Source organism: Vipera berus (assembly GCF_964194415.1).
Source record: "Vipera berus genome assembly, chromosome: 2".
Classification (NCBI taxonomy): domain Eukaryota; kingdom Metazoa; phylum Chordata; class Lepidosauria; order Squamata; family Viperidae; genus Vipera; species Vipera berus.
Genome location: NC_138203.1, coordinates 258,435,008 through 258,454,576, shown reverse-complemented (window position 1 = coordinate 258,454,576; position 19,569 = coordinate 258,435,008). Strand labels below are relative to the sequence as shown.

Below are 19,569 nucleotides of genomic sequence, written 5' to 3'. Positions count from 1 at the left end.
CATTTATTTTATTTTATTTTATTTTATTTGCATCACTTTAGTCTGGTCTGTAGACTAAATAGTCTGGTCTATTCTATTCTATTCTATTCTATTCTATTCTATTCTATTCTATTCTATTCTATTCTATTCTATTCTATTCTATTCTATTCTATTCTATTCTATTCTATTCTATTCTATTCCATTCTATTCCATTCCATTCCATTCCATTCCATTTTCTATTCTACAACTGGGGCCAGGTGGTTCTTAAGCGAGTCATGCCTAATTTTATAAGCCTTTTTGTCACAATTGTTAAGCAAACCACTGTTGTTATTAGGTAAATCATGCAGTCATGAAGCAAATCCAGCCCCCCCCAATTGACCTTGCATGTTGGAAGTTTGGGAAGGTCACAAATGACAATTGCATGACTTTGGGACACTGCAACTGTTGTAAATACATGCTGGTTGCCATTTGCCCAAATTCTGATCATGTAACCATGAGGATGCTGCAATAATCATAAGTGCCGGGACCAGTAGCAAGTGTTTTTTTCACTGTTGTTGTAATTTTGAATGGTCAAAGAACAAATGGATGTAAGTCAAGGTCTACTTGTATATCTCATAACTGGGTTAGTCCTAGGTGAGAAATAACACTTTGGAGAATAATAACCATCATTCTGTGATGTAACAATGTTAAGTATGCTACTCAAGACCAGTCTAAGAATAAACAGGCTTGAGATAATTGCCCTGAAGTTAAGAGGTTGATAGTGGATAGCAGAAAGTTATTTATTTAAAGAAAAGTATAGGAAAAAATATTGTCCTAGTCTTTGTGTGTGTGTGTGTGTGTGTGTGTGTGTGTGTGTGTGTGTGTAGGTCTTGGCTTATTCGAGTCTTTTCCCGTGTAAGATTGAGGGTGTCTTGGCAACGTTTCACCGAGGTCCCACTCATCATCTTCAGGCTGGTGTCTTCGGCTTCGTGCTTGTGTGAGCCTGAAGATGACGAGTGGGACCTCGTCGAAACGTCACCAAGACACCCTCAATCTTACATGGGAAAAGACCCGAATACGCCAAGACCTACATACCTGTACCCGTGAAAGTCTACGAATATATATATATATATATATACACACACAGTATATGACATATGTGTGTGTGTGTATGTGTGTGTGTGTGTCAGGTTAGGCTGACACAGGAAATAAAGATTTGTCCCATGTTTGGGGCCTAGCAAGGTAATCTAAAAATAGTTAACAAGCATTTGACAGATATATTTGTGTAAATTACTAACAAAGAATTAAAGGAGACTAAGATGCATTTCTGACTCTTTAGTCTTCATCAGTCAGTCATACCCTTATGAGAATTTGACTCATATATATATATATATGTCTGTGTGTGTGTGTGTGTGTGTGTGTGTGTAAATTACTAACAAAGAACTGTCTGGTGTGACTACAGCCTGTTCGATGGCCTTTGAGATAAGGCTGAAAACAGGAAATAAAGATTTGCCCCATGTTTGGGGCCTAGCAAGGTAATCTAAGAGTTAACATATCACACACACACACACACACACACACACACACACACACACACACACATATATATATATATATATATATATATATATATATATATATATATATATATATATATATATATATATATATATTGACAAGTCTCTGGATTCTTTCTGTGCCTTTGTTCCAGGAAACATTATTTGTCTCCTTTTGACATTTTAGGAAGAGGTGTGTCCCTCAGAGACAAACCTCTTAATTCTGAGAAAGGCTTGGCATGTAAGGAATTGAACACTTTCAAAGGAGTCTTGAGTATTTTGAGTCATGTTTCTGTTGACACTAGAGACAGATTCCATCAACGGCAAGTTTTCACCTCACCTAACCTCCTTCCTTCTTGCCAAAGCATTGAGTTTTATCAAAATATTCATACCGCTGTGGCATTTTTCATGAATCTACCTTTTCTCAAAGAAGGTAATATTCTTTGTGGGTTTGGCTGGCTTGAAGGCTTATTTGTTTCCTGGCAGGAAAGCCTTCATGTGGCACTGTAACTCCAAAATGAGTCTGTGGGAAATTTGTGGAGAATATATTCAACTGTTGCTTGCTTAAAAAAAGATGAAGTTCTGGGATATTAATCTTAACAATACCTTTATTTTGACTTCTATGCCACATCCTGGGCTTAGACAGGATGAAGAAAGAAAATATGTTTAAACATCCTTTTAAAAATCAAACTCAGTGGTGCATGATTCACATTTTCCCTTCTTAATCTTGGCATTCAGGAATATACATTCCATTACTTTCTAATGGTAACTAAGAACATTGTCTGCTGTAATCCTGGTGTTGTGGTTAGTGTAAAGACAATATATCTGGGCAGCGTTCTGGGACTCTTTGTCGATTCCTTCTGCTATTCCTAATGGCTTTTTAAAACTTATTTATACCACCACCACCACCACCACCACCATCATCATCATCACCATTATTATTATTATTATTATTATTATTATTATTATTATTATTATTATTATTATTATTATTTATTAATTATTATTATTTTTGTTGTTTTAATCTTCAAAGAGCTAAGAGCTGTAAGGTAACATCTGAGTATATAGGCAGTACTGAGTAAGGTGGGTTTTGGCAAAATCAGAATATTCAGGTCTACTAAGTTCAAAATGTCTGTGTATCTGGGCGGCCCTTTTGGTTGATATTTTGTTATTTTTTTCTAGCTGTTTCTCTTCAATTAGTGCATCACCTGGTATTGCAATACCAATCAATTAGACTTTTTTTTCTTTTCCACAATAGTGATGTGAGGGGATGTGAGGCAACTCTTTGAATGTCTTCCAATGTGCCACTATATGCTATAGTATGAAGTGCAGTGAGTTAAACAAGCTTAATGAGAAAAATGACTCCAAAAATCTCCTCTGGCCATTATCACTGAAAATTGGTGGAATATTTTCCATTTTAAGATAATAAACATGCATGCAGTAGGCTGTATGTATGTGTGTACATCATATATAAGCATACTACATTAGGTTGAATATATTTAAACTCCATCTACTACTCCCCACTACTATAGGGCTCCCTTCCAAAAATTGTTATTTGTAGCTTCTGCCCAAACCAAATATGCCTTACTTATACTATTCATATATATCTCTTCCCATAGAATGCAGGATCTGATCTACAAATGTATATGATTTAGCATGTTAATCTTACAAGGTAACAAGTCATTTTTCTTTCCAATCAATGTGGCCTGCATTTGGAAGAATTATTTTAAGATCCATACAAGACTTTCAGAGGTAAAAGAGAGATGAAAGTTAAGTTTCTAGTGAGGTAATAGCTACAATGCTATAATTCACAGCTCTTGTATATTTTGAAATAGAAAACGTATTGCAGATTTCTTGTTGGTTTTGAATGATTTATAAGGTTTTACTGGTGTTCACAGTGTTACAATCTATTCTATGTTGTCATGGAAATAGTATTGAATTTATAGTTCCATTTATCCAAAATGATTTTCCAGACTTCATTTCATGGTGAATCATATGGCTGTTACTCTGAGTACAAAGCAATTTTGGGCTGGAAAAAAAAGTTTCATGTCATGAAAAACAAAAACACTAAAGCAATTTCATTACAGAAATACAAATGGATGTAATGTGAAGTGTTGAATCCAACTAAAGTATCTTAGAACTCATGACTAGGATGGAGAGGCATATTATTTCAGAAAATTGTCTTCTTATAGATCGATGCCAATGTCATACATGATTGTACCATGATATGGGTATGACTAAGTAGATGAATTCATTATAATTTTCTTGGCATGTAGCTCTTGATCCCCATATCTAAAGCTGTCTTGACCTAAGGTTATTGTTTCTTCATAAACCACCAGTAATTGCATTGCCTTCCATGCAGAAAATCCACTATTTAATCTGATTCATCTGGCATAAGATCTCAGAGAAAAAGCTAAGAAAAGTTTTCATATGAGACCTTGGGAAGCTGCTTCCAGTCAAATTACTTCAAATTAGACAAGATGCATTAAGGGTCTGACTCTAAGGCAGCCCAGATATGTCCTATGTCAATATTCCAGAGAAATATCAGATTATCCATATTTCTCCATTCTCCAAAAATATGGCTAACATCTGCAGGGCTTATCATGATCCAACAAAACATGGATCTGTTCCCTTGAACATCTTGAGTTGGCCAGAAAAATTCCATTTCAGCAGAAATTCTTCAACAACACCAAGCTGCTATTAATCTCCTTCAAGTGTAAAAAGTAGATCATGTAGTTTGGCATAAGACCTATGCAAAGGGAAACAACACAATGCACACAGTTTAAATGTTTTTTTTCTATTGTGTTGGGTTTTGGTTAGGAGAGACACTATGTGCATGCAGAACTTGAATAATGGGGACTTAAATATTTAAGCCCTGACACTGGCTCAGTCAATATGAAAAGAAACACATCTTACCATCCATTTAACCACCACCAGTTTTACTGAATCAGGGAGGTGTTTCAGAAAATGTATTTTATATGAATATATGAAGTGTGATGAGGAGATGACGGATGAGCAAAGTAAAGTGTTCTTTATAGCCAGGAAGCTATTTGGCCTTCAGGAAGGTTAAAAAAAAGAGGGAACTTCTGAGTGAGCTGGCACAAATGTGGTTCCCAAGAACTGGACTAACCTTCTGGGTGGATAGTAAAGATCTGAGCTCTTCTCGGACTTGGTTACCACTCATTAGTGCTTCTCACACTGGAGGCTGTTATGAGCTTGGCCTCATAATTAAATACTCCTACAAGATTCATCCTCCTTCTCTCCCTTCATGTGATGATGAAGGAATGGTATCAATGGTCCTCATGATTCAGAATTAAGGATGGCAATGAGAGACCACTGATTTTGAAGACTTGAACATTAGGCGCTATCTAACAAAATGAAATTCAGTGGTGAAAAAAGTAAGGTTCTACATTTAGGCAAGAAAAACCAAGTGATAGTACAGGTGATACCTTGCTCAATAGTAGTAACTGTGAGAGGGATCTTGGAGTCTTAGTTGACAGTCACTTAAATATGAGCCAGCAGTGTGCTGCAGCTGCCAAAAAAGCCAACACAATGCTAGGCTGCATTAACAGAGGGATAGAATCAAGATCACGTGGAGTATTAATACCACTTTACAATGCCTTGGTAAAGCCACACTTGAAATACTGCATCCAGTTTTGGACATCATGATGTAAAAAAGATGTTGAGACTTCAGAAAGAGTACAGAGAAGAGCAACAAAGATGATTAGGGGACTGGAGACTAAAACATATAAAGAACGGTTGCTGGAATTGGTTATGTCTAGTTTAAGGAAAAGGACGAGGGGTGACATGACAGCAGTGTTCCAATATCTCAGGGGTTTCCACATAGAAGAGGGAGTCAAACTATTCTCCAAATCACCTGAAGGCAAGACAAGAAGCAATGGATGGAAACTGATCAAAGAGAGAAGCAACCTAGAACTAAGGAGAAATTTTCTGACAGAACAATTAATCAATGGAACAACCTGCCTCCAGAAGCAGTGAATGCTCCAACACTGGAAGTTTTTAAGAAGAAACTGGACAGCCATTTTTCTGAAATGGTATAGGGTTTCCTGCCTGAGCAGGGGGTTGGACTAGATGACCTCCAGGGTCCCTTCCAACTTTATTATTATTTGTGTGATTGCTCTCATGAGAGGTCTGGGGTAATTTTTCTCATATGGATTTTTTTTAATGTTGCAAGCCACCTGGAGTCACCTATGAGTTACAGCTATATAAATTTGTTTAATAAATAAATAAATACATATTACAGAATCTGGAAACACGGGATAGTTTTTTTGTTCAGCTTTCTACTTTCTACTTTTTATGACTTGTGGACTTCAACTTCCAGAATTCCTCAGCCAGGCATGTTGGCTGAGGAATTCTGGGTGTTGAAGTCCACAAGTCATAAAAGGGTCCAGTTTGAAGACCCCTGCACTAATGAATGTTCTGATGTTCATAGGTGCTGTGTGGTCAAATTCTACCCTAAAGAGTTTGGGGCTCATGGTTTGTGCAAGCAGCTTGTCTACTCAATGCTAAGATCTCCCTGTGTACTAATCCCTGCTGTGGCATAACTATACAGATGGTCCTTGATTTACAATAGTTTGTTTAGTGACAATTTGAACTTACAACGGCACTGAAAAAATTAACTTATGATCATTTTTCACACTTATGATTGTTGCACCATTCCCATGGTCACATGATCAAAAGTCAGATGCTTGGCAACTGGTTCAGATTTATGACGGTTGCAGTGCCCTGAGGTCATGTGATCACCTTTTGTGAACTTCTGAGAAGCAAAGTCAATGGAGAAGCCAGATTCACTTAACCACCGTGTTACTAAGAACTGCAATGATTCACTTAACAACTATGGCAAGAAGGGTCATAAAATAGAGCAAAGTTCACTTAACAAATGTCTCACTTAGCAACAGAAACTTGGGGCTCAATTGTGGTCGTAAGTCGAAGACCACCTGTACTATAAAATACTTAAGAGGGTCTTTTTGACTGTGGCACCTTAATCATGAAATGTTTTTGCCCCATTGATCTAGTTGGCATTGAGAATATTTTCATTTTTCTGCCATGCTAAGATCTGGCTAGCTTCCCAAGCTTCTGACTTTTATCAATTGCTTAATAGTCGTGTTTGTTTGTAGGTTTATTTTATGATTTATTGTTTTAGGAGTTTAAGATGGTTTGTTTTATTGATTGCATTTCACCCTGAGATTTATGGAAAGGGGAAGGAAACAGAAGATTAATTCCACCTGGATGGATCAAAGGAAACATGAAATAGCAGGTCCCATTCTACCAGTCCAGTTATAAACAGTATCACTTGGCCCTTTCGGTCATAAAAATGCTCATAATCTGTTCAACCTAATTGTCATAATCATATGTAAAAAACTGGAACGTCCCTCTTTTGGTTTCCATCCATTTTTCTTTTGTATTTATCTGGTGGTTTATCTGTCATCATCTCAAACTGTGAATTGCCTTAGCCCAAGGGTAATTCAGAAGAAGCATGATAAATACTTAAATAGTATGTGACAAGCTACAGAAATTAGCAACTCAAATTCTCAAAGGGTTACGGCTAACGTGAAGCATTTGCGGCTTTTCATTTGACATAAAAAGATGAGTAAGAGGGAAAGTGATAGATTGTTGTGGCTTTTTAAATTATTAATTCTTTGGAGGCAGAGGAGTGAGACATTTTCTCTCCCACTCTTACAACATGGCAACTCAGCCAAAAGATAGCCATGAGCTTCAGTGGGTTTTTAAAAATGGACAAGACGGTAACGAGGAATTAATTTTCAATTCATGGAGTGCCAAGAAAGTATATATCTAATGTTCAGAAAATAAATGAGAGGAAAGATCTGTTCCCATAAATGTCAATTCCTTAGAAATATTTTTCTGACCACTAAACAAGAGGGAAACTACGTGTAGTTCAGTCGTAAACAGACCTACATGAGTTTCACATTCTTAATGAAGGTTACTAAAAGATGCTCTTTGGGATGTTATATCATGTGCAAGAATTAATCATCTTGCCCTTAAAACGGAAGAAGAAGAAAATAGAGAAAGCCTTTGCTTGAGGGTTAGGGTTTGTTCTCCGAGCTTGTAGTTGGTTTCCGAAATTTTCGTTACCAGGCTAGGTAACATCTTCAGCGGAGTTTAGGGATTTCTTTTTTTAGTCTTTTTTTATCTTCTGAAAACATTTAAGTTTCTAGCCCTTTAGCTTTAATATTTGGTCAGTTGGAGCAATATAAAAAGATAAATCACACCCCAACACAACCCAGTTGAAAGCAATAGATTCAAGCATATTTCTCTGCCCACAGAATCGTGTTCGTAAACTCATTTATATCACGGGTTCCTTAAAATTGGAAAGTGATATTTAAACTGCAAAGTCTTTTGAAATTCCAGCAACAAGAAATCAAATGCACTATGATAAAACTTAGCCTTCCCCTAAATATTTTTGTCCTGTTTAAAACCTCACAAAGATATTTGTTACATGGATATAGAGACTTTGCATACAATTTGGTTCTGAGTAAGGATTTAATATTCTGCAGCAAATGGCAGTTGAGGATAATTCCTTTCCACACTGCAGCCGAGAGAGGTAATAATAATTAAAGATTAGTCTCTTTAATAGTTGGCTTCACTGAATCAAAGCAAATCATCCCAAATACTTCCTCCAATATTCTGTACTTGGAATCCGTTTTTCCCCTGAATTCCTCCCCAAATAATTTGGCTTCCTATCAGCCGGCTTAATTATTGCCTCTGCGGCTAGTTGGTGGTTCATTATAAAGGCTTACTGTTTTTAAACAGCTTTTCTGGGTAAAAACCTTGAGCTGCCTTCCCAAACCATATTGTTGGGACTACAGTTCCCATCCTCTGGAGTCAGCATCGTATCACCAAGAAGAACCAGGTTAGGGATGCTGAACAAAATAAACTGATACTCTTTAGTGTAATTATGTATGGGCTGAGCATTTTTACATTATTTTAAATGCGCCCATCATGACAAAAGAAGTGTATTATTGCATTGCATTTTTGCATATTATTCTGGTTTTAATGTACATTTCAGTTTTATAAATTGCTAGGGAATGCATGCTGCTTGTGCAGAGAGTTGAATTAGATGACCTGTAAGGTCCCCTCCAGCTCTAAAAGTTGGGAAAAGTTCAGAGAAGAGCAACTAAGATGATCCATGGCCTGGAGACTAAAACATATGAAGAACGGCTGCAGGACTTGGTGTTGTGATTCAGGGTCAGCCTGTGGGTTCGGGAGTTGGGTCGGACGACTCAGAGGAGGAGGAGGGGGGTGTTGAAGAGCTTGCTGAGGGGATTGGACAGCTTGATGAGAGCCCCCAGCAAGGCCCCTCTCATCTGGTCACGATGCAGTCCCAGCTGTGTGAGCCTGACAGCGTGGATGAAGATGATCCACAGCTGGCCCTGTTCAAGGACGCCCGACGCAGGAGGCAGTCAGTCAGGAGTAAACAGAGGGAGGCAATGGGGCACCTCGGAAGGAGGCACAGAGAGGCCACGCCCTGAACTGTATTTAAGGGGAATGTGTGGGAGGGCTGGTTTGCTGAAGGCAACCGCTTGGATTGTTCCTGCGTCTTAGCTCGTGTTTTATGGTTGGTGTCTTGTCTTGCTCTTGTTTTATGTGAATAAATTTGGCAGGCTTTATTCCAGCCTCTTGCCGTTTGTAAAGGGGTCGTCCCTGCTTTTGCTGCAGGGCCGGTAGCAGGCTGGTACAAAACACTTGGGTCTGGCTAGTCTAAAGAAAAGAAGGAATAGGGGAGACATGATAGCAGTATTCCAGTATTTGAGGGGCTGCCACAAAGAAGAGGGGGTCATATTATTCACCAAAACACCAGAGGGCAGAAACAATAGTTGGAAACTGATCAAAGAGAGAAGCAACCTGGAATTAAGGAGAAAGTTCCTAACAGTGAGGACAATTAACCAGTGGAACAGTTTGCCTTCAGATGTTGTGGGTGCCCCATCACTGGAGGTTTTTAAGAAGAGACTGGACAGTCACTTGTCTGAGATGGCAGGGGGCTGGACTAGAAGGTCTCTTCCAGCTGTAGTCTAGTCTAGTCTATTCTTCTATGATCTATGATAGCTACTATATGGATATTTAAAATGTTAAATATAGTTAATAATGAAAAAATGGTGCAGCGTTCCTGGATATCATGATTCCTATTTATGCTTTTGTATTTATTGACTGAAGGAGTAACTTCAGATAAAGTTAAAATGTATTTTAGTGATTTGCTTTTTAAAATCTGAATTATAGGTGCTTTCCAGGCAATTTGTAGAGATTCCTCACCTTGCTGAGTAGAAAAAATGGTACAGTTGGGAGTCCCTTGGATACAAATTATTGTTTACAACAAAACAGGGGAGTTGAGAAAAACAGTAAATAAATTGGAACTCAGATTCCTATTTTTCAGTTTATCTCCACTGCAGTCCAACCACAGTTTTTCTTTGTCTGGAAAAGCAGCTTTTGGATGCAAAATTAGTGTGGTTACAAGGCCTGCCACCTTATGAAGGTCTGTGAAAGTTGATTTGATCCTAGCTGAATTTAACGATCCTGAATTTGAACAAACTAAATCTCTCCGGCATTATGCATTATGGGTAACTGTAGTTAGTTCAGAACCTGGAGGACACAATTTCATACCCTTTTTAGTACATATGAACAAGGCTAAGTAAGGAGAGGAATTTAGCTCACTTCATCTTACAGCAGGAAACCATTGGTTTTCCTAATGACTGGTAACTCTGATGGCTTAAAAACTTAATTTGCAATGAGCTGATTTAAAATGTCAGTGCCATTAATGACCCAGGATTTCAAAAGTAGCAAGTTGTTACTTGCTACTTGCAAATTGGGTGTTTGTCAGTTCACACCAAATGGTTGTGTGAATAAGAGTCAGAATTAGCACTGATGATGTTACCTAGTTTGGGTAATGAAGTATCTGCAAGAAAACAACCAACTTCAGAGAGCACCAAGGACCCCTCAGAATCAAAATTATAGTTCCATGCCAAATCCAAATATGACAGTGCACTCAATAGTCCTTTGGGACTGATTCATTTGTTTCAAAAACACCTGCATGTACTTTAACAAGGTAGCCAATCAAGGCTATTATTGTATGCAACTAACTACACTTGGAATTCCCATGTCTGAGTACACAGTTTTATAACTGCCTTCCTTGGAGGCAGCTATCATTGACTTGGGTGCTCTAACCAAGCTTTGTGACTTATTATAATATTTGAACAGGGTGCATATCTGAGCCAAACACTGCAGAAGAGCTATTCTTTTCATGCCAGTATTATAATGTTTCCAAAGACATTTGGCTTGCCAGTACTGGAAACAGGATTTTATTTATTTGTTCAATTTATAACACTGTCCACTTGCCAGGTGATTCTGTATCCTGGATTTGATAAATGTTGGTCTTTATGGTTTGAGAAATATGATAGATACCCTTCTTAAATCTAGGTCTTTATAGCTACTGTCTCAACTGATTCCAATGGGAAAATACTTTTTAGTTTAAAAAAATGGATTATATTCAAAAGAAAGACAGGGATATAAAATCATTCTGTTTTACATATAGAAGATAGCGTTCAGATTATTTTTTTAAGTCATTAAACCCTTCATCAGACAAAGTAGTATTCATCAGTTTTCCCATTGGGTTGAGGGAGCACCAGTGTTGAAGATGAAAGTGGATAGAGATCAAAGATTGTAAATTTGGTTTAACTTCATTTTTACAATACTGAATGATTAATACTTGTGGTCTGTGAGAATCATATTTCATGGATGATAATTGATGATTAAAAAGACATCTTTAATTGAGGAAAGGCTCATTGGAAAATCATTTTGAAATCCATAAAGTAATTCCATCAAGAATTATCACCAGTTGTAGACCAACCTCGGACATGAGAATCTTAGTACAATGACTTATGCCCTTGTCACCAATTGACTAAACCAGGGGAGCACAACACAAGCCATGGCCCATTCAGAACCAGGCTGTGGAAGCGTTGTGTGAGCACACACACAGCTCTACTTATGTGTGCAGAGGGTGAGCCCACACACCAGCTCCATTTGCGTGAGCAGCAGGTGCATGTGTCAGCCACTTGTGCAAATAGAGCTGCACTCTCGCATGGAACCATCCCCTTCCCCCCTCCTTGCCGGTCTGCAAAGCTGAAATGCACTATATAGAGCTGCCTTTAAATGCCACTCAGAAGCTTCAGTAGATTCAAAATGGAGCCATTAGTCTATTATCTAGTATTCATCAGTCCAGGATGGAATGGAATGGAAATGGAATGGAGCTGGAAGGGACCTTGGAGATCTTCTAGTCTAGCCACCTGCTTAGGCAGGAAACCCTATACCATTTCAGACAAATGGTTGTCCAATCTCTTTTTAAAAACCTCCAGTGTTAGAGCATTCACAACTTCTGGAGGCAGGTTGCTCCACTGATTAATTGTTCTAACTGTCAGGAAATTTCTTCTTAGTCCTAGGTTGCTTAGTTCTAGGTTGCAGATCATATTGAATCTGTATGACAGACTCTGCACTGGCTTTCTTTTGTCATCCGGGTGTAATTCAAAGCTGTGGTGTTAACATAATAGTCTTTATGGCTTAGCAACTTACTTATCTTCAGGATTACATTCACTCTCTTGAATCAGCCCAACCTATTAGATCTGTAACTGGTGCTTCTCCACTTCCAAGAGGTGTAGGATATCGAGGCACAGATACACACTGCTTTACTGTAGCATTGCCCACATTTCAATGGACCTCTCACCAACTCTAGTCATCTTCCAGAAACAGTGAAAATGGAGCCCTTTCAGAGGATATTTGGGGGCTGACACCTGTTTTTTCCCAATGGTTCTACTGAATTGCTTTTTGGATTTGTGTATCTTCTGCCTTTTGACTTTGCTAGATTATGATTGCTTCATATTTGTATTGTGAAACTGTTCAGAGTCCCATGAGAAATGCGATGAATAAACAATGAATCTCCCATTTATTACACATTTATATAGAGATATGAGAACCTACAGGGAACAGCTGGAATTTGTTCCAATTAATATATGATAAATTTCTGAATTGCTTCACAATATCAATACATTTTTGTATGGAAGATAAATATAAGACCTGTCAGCAATAATACTTTACGCTGAGTCACAGTTATACATGAAATGTCTTTGGTTTGGACAATAAAGCAGGCCAATAAGTCCAGTGCCAATTTTCTGAAAAAAGGAGATAAAGGAAATTCCTGATGAGTTTCAGGGAACATCTTCATCAAAAATTTATTCACATCCAGGCAGACCTCCTGATATCAAATATTATATGTATAAAATATATCAATGCCCTTCTTTATATCTAGGGACACAAATAAAAACAAGAATTTCCTTATAATATGATCAATCTGATTTCAAATTGTTTGGCATTTATTGAATATTATTATTCTACCATAATATACTGTATTATAAAATATGTTTATGATTTTTTTTTAAAAAAAAAATGGGATTTAGTTTATTGTGAATGAGAAATAAAATGTAATGTATCCTTATTGATGGTTTTATTGATTTCAGGTAAATGGAATTGAAGCAGTCCAAATGGAAGGCCAAATTATGTTTAATTTGAACATCAGTGTATAATATGTGAATTTGTTTTTGTATAAATTGACTTTTTCCCAAACCTGGAGGCTGTTATTTTTTATGAGGATGATCTATGAGGCTGGGAATAAGAAGTTAACATAATTAACACTTATCTTTTAGCCCCAATGTATTATCTCCTAAATTCCCATGCTCTTCCTCAGGAAATAAATAAAAAAAAAAGGATGGCAAGAGCAGTTGGTGTAACTTTCCACTCTGATTTATATCAACATCTTGTAATATTTCACTCACTTCAAATCTGATGACAGCCCTTAGATGTAGTCCTGACAAGAAGTACCAGCCATGAATATTAAAGCCACCTTTATTGTAAAGGTAACAGAATCTTACTAGTCTGAAAATACATCTCTGTTCCCTGACCTTTACAGTCCAAGAAACTAGGAAGAATTTGCTATACCCCCATTGCTTCTTAACTGCCTTTTATCTGATCGTAATCCCGTCTATTCCTATCTCTCAGGGACATTCTCGTTGGCCATTACATCTTGAAAGGAAATTCTGCTTCGTTTGGAGGGCCTCATTTTCTGAAAGTCCAGCTTCTTGGCATCACTGGATTCCAGAATATAACACAAGCAGTTGGCTATAGAACAATGCCCTGTTAGTGCCATTTTCATAATTCAGAACACTTTTATTTTCATAGTTAAAAGCAACACACACTTTTGCTCTTCAGGGTTATAGATTAGAGATGAAAATGTGCTAATTTGGGCTATAGAGATTGAATCGATTTAAAATTCATTGACTAGATTAGTCTGAAATGTTAGAAGGTAAAGAAAAGTACCCTGACTTTTTCTGAAATAGTTGGATGTAACTCTAGATTATAGGGAATATTATAAAGGGTGGTTAAACTAGAGTATTACTATACAGACCATAACTTCTCTGCTGCATTATTTTCATACTAAGAGCCCTGGGAGGAAAGAATCATAATGATTTGGAGCTTCCAAAGAACATGTGTTCCATATTTGGAGATCAGAGTAGTAGAACCTGGTGCCTTTCAGATACAAAGGTCCTGTAACTCCAACTAATACCATCATAGGCCACACTAGCTAAGAACTGTAGGAATATCAGGTGGGGCAAACAATATTAGAATACCTAATGCTCATAGATTCAGTATATATATTTTATTCACAAGGCAGGTTTAATTGGAAGCTCAGCGGCATATATGCTCTTCTTAAAAATTCATCCAAGATTTCTGGCAAATAGTTTCAATTATGAGCATCCACAAGAAAGGCTAAAGAATCTGGAGAACCACTGCCAGATGCTAGTTTACAGATCCGAGCTAGAGACAGATAGTCTTCATTTAGCAATTTACAGACTACCAGTAAATTGATGATCTAATTTACTATAATGCTAAACATTGTGATAACTCGATACACAGCAAGATTAGTTTTTGTATCAGCTGAATCCCAATCCAGAATAATCATCAATTATTAGGATTTCACTTTTGCAGACTAGCACGCTTAGTTATTTGGAAATTGCCGAAGACAGGTGATGCGACTGCTGAAAACACCCATGCGGATGAAGTAATTTACTCAGCTGCAGATGTTACTAACACAGCAAAGGTTTATCATCATAGAACAGCGGTTGATGCACAGATGTTGGTTATTCAACACAGAAGGCCACCCACATGTTACTGTGTGAATGCCTGCCCCTAATTTGTAATGCCTTTCAGTTCATAAATTAGGACAGTTGCTGCAGAAAAGCAGATGGAGTAAAGCTGTGGTTTGATTGCTTTCATATTTGTATAAGCTGTAGATCACTATGCCTAGCTAATATGCTTCCATACCAACCAGTCTCTCTTCTCTGAAGGCAGAACTGTTCAAACATTCTGCCTTATTTATACTGTATATGTATTTCTTTTTTCCATAAGAGAGAAATCCTTGGAGAAAAGTGATGCAGTGTTTAACCTAAAAACTAAATCATTGTCACAATTGTTAAAAGGTACCACTGTGTTGTGATTCAGGGTCAGCCTGTGGGTTCGGCAGTTGGGTCGGATGACTCAGAGGAGGAGGAGGGGGGTGTTGAAGAGCTTGCTGAGGGGAGCCTCAGCCAGGCCCCTCCCACCTGGTCACGACGCAGACCCAGCTGTGTGAGCCTGACAGCATGGATGAAGATGACCCACAGCTGGCCCTGTTCAAGGACGCCCAACGCAGGAGGCAGTCAATCAGGAGTAAACAGAGGAAGGCAATGGGGCACCTCGGAAGGAGGCAGAGAGAAGCCACGCCCTGAACTGTTTAAAAGGGGAATGCGTGGGAGGGCTGGTTTGCTGAAGGCAACCGCTTGAATACTCCTGTTTCATGGTTCGTGTCTTGTTCTGTTTGCTTTTGTATCCATAAATTTGGCAGGCTTAGTTCCAGCCTCTTGCCTTCTTGTAAAAGGGGTTGTCCCTGCCTTTTCTGCAGGGTCGGTAGCAGGCTGGTACAGAACACACTGTAGATATAAATACAACTGAGTAATTCAGATAAAAGTGTTTTCCTAACAATTTGTTCAGCAAGAACAAAAAAAGATGAACCTGTGTAGAAATTCGATAGGGAAACAATTTTTTTAATTCAAGGGAGTCCTTGTCACCATCAGTGGTTAATGACATGTGTGCCTCTTCATCACATATAAACTCATATTTAAAACCAGGGAACTATTGACGTGTTATTCAGCCAGCAACTGGGATGATGTAGGTCAGCAGCCTCCAAGCTTTTGTGGTGGGAGGGAGGTTTTTCCGTGGACTGGAGGAGACGTGGTTTTGTGTGCTGCCTGCATCCCATGAATGGGGCTTTGCTTGTTTGCACAGCCCAGTTTCCAGCATGGCACAGACCGGTGCCGGTCCACAGACGGGGTGGTTGGGAACCCCTGGTGTAAGTGTCTAAATGAGGCAGGGATCTATCAAAAAGGAACTTCAAGATTCAAAGTTGACATTTGATGTTAGCTGCGAAGTCGTGTCCAACCCATTGCGACCCCTTGGACAACATTCCTCCAGGCCTTCCTGTACTCTATCATCTTCTGGAGTCCAGAAGTTGTCATATGACTCTATTATCTCTCATCTGACCTTGATCTTCTTGGATACCTATTATAAGTAGATGTTATAGCTTGGTCTCAAAAGTTCTGTGTTATTATTAAGAGAAATGGGATTTAAATTGAAACTGCGTTTTCATACATCTTCTTGGACATTATCGAATCCTCCTAGACCTGTAAGTAACAGTAATAATAAAATAACATAACTGTAGGTGAGGTAGCCCGAGAGGGAAAGAGAATAAGATTTAGTCAGTAAACTTCATGACAAAGCCAGAGATTTAATCTTTTGTCTCCTGGATTGACCAAAGCCACGTATCATCTTGCCTTCAGGTCCTCAAAAATGCCTTTTCTCCCCATTTTTCACAGATGCAGATTTATTTCTACAACCCCGATGACTTTGACAGCTTCGGGACAGCCATCCAAGAAAAAAGGATCATAGGAACCATGGCTGTGTTTTTTCAGGTAAGTTATTTTGTGCCTGTTAGTCTTTAAGCCAAGTGGTAAAGTACTCCCATCCCCCTTCCATGATTGTTGTTGTTAATGTTTGTGGAATTGTTCCTCGCTTAATGAATGCATCTGTTTTCTCACTTACACCTGTCTAAATGAAGGATATTTCATATTGTCTGCTCTGCAATTTAAAATGTAAATAAGTGTTTTTAGAAACATAATGGAAACCTTTGCATGAATTATTCTGATTTTTATAGCTGCCTGACTGGTGCACAGATTGGAGAGCACATTTATCATAAAAGTTACCTTGTTATCAGAGCACATTGCTCAGGTTTGCAGAATATCAACTGGCCAGTTAAGCTGGAGGAAAACTTGAAATTTGGTTGCAACTTATTAATTGACATTGTTAGCGCTTTTCCTCTCAACAGCCTTGCTCCCCCCTCCCTCCCTCCCTCCCCCCCATAATGGCATCTTATTTCTAAATTCAGTAACTAAATTTCTCAGGGAAACTGTTTTTTCCAATTCGGTGAATTTATGGAACTCCTTTTTGTGATGGGGTTTTTTTCACCAGACTGAATGTTCGGTGAGCTCATTTACAGGTTCAGCACACCTGAGGACTTGTTGAATTTTCCAGGGGCCCTGCCTGTGATGGCTGATAGGCCAAGCCAAATTGAAGTGGTCTTCGGCTCCTTTGTCTCATTATATTGGAGAAATGGTTTTCCTTTCCTGACTTAAAGGATAAATTGAGGGGAAAGTGATGGTTTGACTTTATTCCGGAAGGCTGCCACACATATAAACGATATATCTTTCAGTGTGAACAAGGAACCTCAAACTATTTTATGTGAAATGTAGCTGTCTCTTTATATCTGTATCTGTTTCTCTATCAATCTGCATTAATCTTCAGCACTAGCCTAAGGCCTATGATTGGAGAGTGCAGCAATAAAAATGTGCTAAGATACAGGAAAGAAAACATACAACATGACAAAAACAGATTATGATTTTGGAGAAACTACTATGCATGCAACCATTCTTTCTGCTTTCTCATTTAAAATCTGGAGTATTTTATGTTGTTAGCTGCAAAGTCATGTCCAACCCATTGCGACCCCATGGACAACGTTCTTCCAGGCCTTCCTGTCCTCTACCATCTGGAGTATTTTATATCTATTTATTTATTTAAATTATCTACATCCTGCCTATCCTCCCACAGAGATCTAAACATCACACAGCAAAATATAGAAATATAAAGCAACAAATAGTAGCAGAGAAACAAAACACAGTGGCTGTATTAACACCACACACATGTAAATCAATTGGCTAACGATGTAGCAGCTGCATTTGTACAATGTGGTAAACTTTATTATCTATCTGGATTACATTTTTTTATAGTTTAATGCGTTTTGTGAAACCAACCCTTGGTTAATTTATAGTTCCATGTATTGCATAAACCCAGGAAAATGTCTTATTTCAGGATCCTGGCTAGATATGCTGCATATGTGCAGCCATTGACATAGTCAAAACCGCAATTTGATAAAAACAGCAATAGTAGTAATAATAATAATAATAATAATAATAATAATAATAATAATAATAATAATAATAATAATAATAATAATAATAATAATGTTGGAAGGGACCTTAGAGGTCATCTAGTCAAACCCCTGCTCAGGCAGGAAACCTTATACCATTTCAGGCAAATGGCTGTCCAGTCTCTTCTTAAAAACCTCCAGTGTTGGAGCATTCACCACCTCTGGAGGCAGGATGTTTCACTGGTTAATTGTTCTAACTGTCAGGAAGTTTCTCCTTAGTTCTAGGTTGCTTCTCTCCTTGACTAGTTTCCATCTGTTGCTTCTTGTCCTGCTTTCAGGTGCTTTGGAGAATAGCTTGACTCCCTCTTCTTTGTGGTAGTCCCTGAGATATTGGAACACTGCTATCATGTCACCCCTCACCCTTCTCTTCATTAAACTACACATACCCAATTCCAGCAACCGTTCCCTATGTGTTTTAGCCTCCAGCCCCCTAATCATCTTTGTTGCTCTTCTCTGTACCCTTTCTAGAGTCTCAACATTTTTTTTACATCATGGTGACCAAAACTGGATGCAGTATTCCAGGTGTGGCCTTACCAAAGCATTGTAAAGTGGTATTAGTACTTCACTTGATCTTGATTCTATCCCTCTGTTAATGCAGCCTAGCACTGTGTTGGCTTTTTTGGCAGCTGCAGCACACTGCTGGCTCATATTGAAGTGATTGTCTACTAAGATTGTCTACTAAGACTCCGAGATCCCTCTCACAGTTACTACTATTGAGCAAGGTACCACCTATACTATACCTATGCATTTGATTTTTCCTGCCTAAATGTAGTGTTGTACATGAAAAGAGACTGTCCCCAAAAGAAATATCTTCACAACTTCTGGACGATTGTTAGCAAGGAGATGAGGTAGGCCTTCCTCTAATGACAGTTCAAAAGCCTAAGTGCAGTTCACCCACCACCCCAAGACTCAGTCCCTAGACCTCAGGGCCTTGGGGGACATACCAGAAACCTTCCAAAAATAACCTCATTCATATAAGGAAAGATATGGTTCTCATCCTGACCACTGGGCTATTTGTTCTTTGTCTGCATAATCAAAATCTTCAAGTACCAGCAATCCTCAATTTACAACCACCATTTTATTTATTTATTTATTAAATTTATATGCCTCCCATGTAAACGTTGAGTGACCCTGGGTAGCTATTTGGGACCAGAATTTCTGTCGTTAAGTGAGTTCGGTGAATCACGCCTGATTTTGCGACCTCTTTCACCAGGATTGTTAAGCAAATCATTGCAGTCAAGTGATTCACGTCACCATTAAGCGAACCTGGCCTCCCCCCCCACTATCTTTATATAGGAGAGAAATTGTTTAAAACATCAAACTAGAATAACAAGATGCAAGCATTATCTCTCATTTTCCATTCATACAGTTTAACTACAACTTGTATTTTGCTTTCATGTG

The 19,569-nt window shown here is 38.3% G+C and overlaps 1 protein-coding gene across 1 annotated transcript in view; it reads left to right on the top strand.

Annotated features, from left to right (window-relative positions):
- The window catches only part of PTPRG (protein tyrosine phosphatase receptor type G), a 702,650-nt gene that overhangs the window by 478,603 nt on the left and 204,478 nt on the right, over nt 1-19,569 (top strand). The window contains exon 5 of the mRNA XM_081320042.1: nt 16,502-16,597. Within this exon, the coding sequence (XP_081176168.1) occupies nt 16,502-16,597 (96 nt within the window). The remainder of the gene's footprint in view (nt 1-16,501; nt 16,598-19,569) is intronic.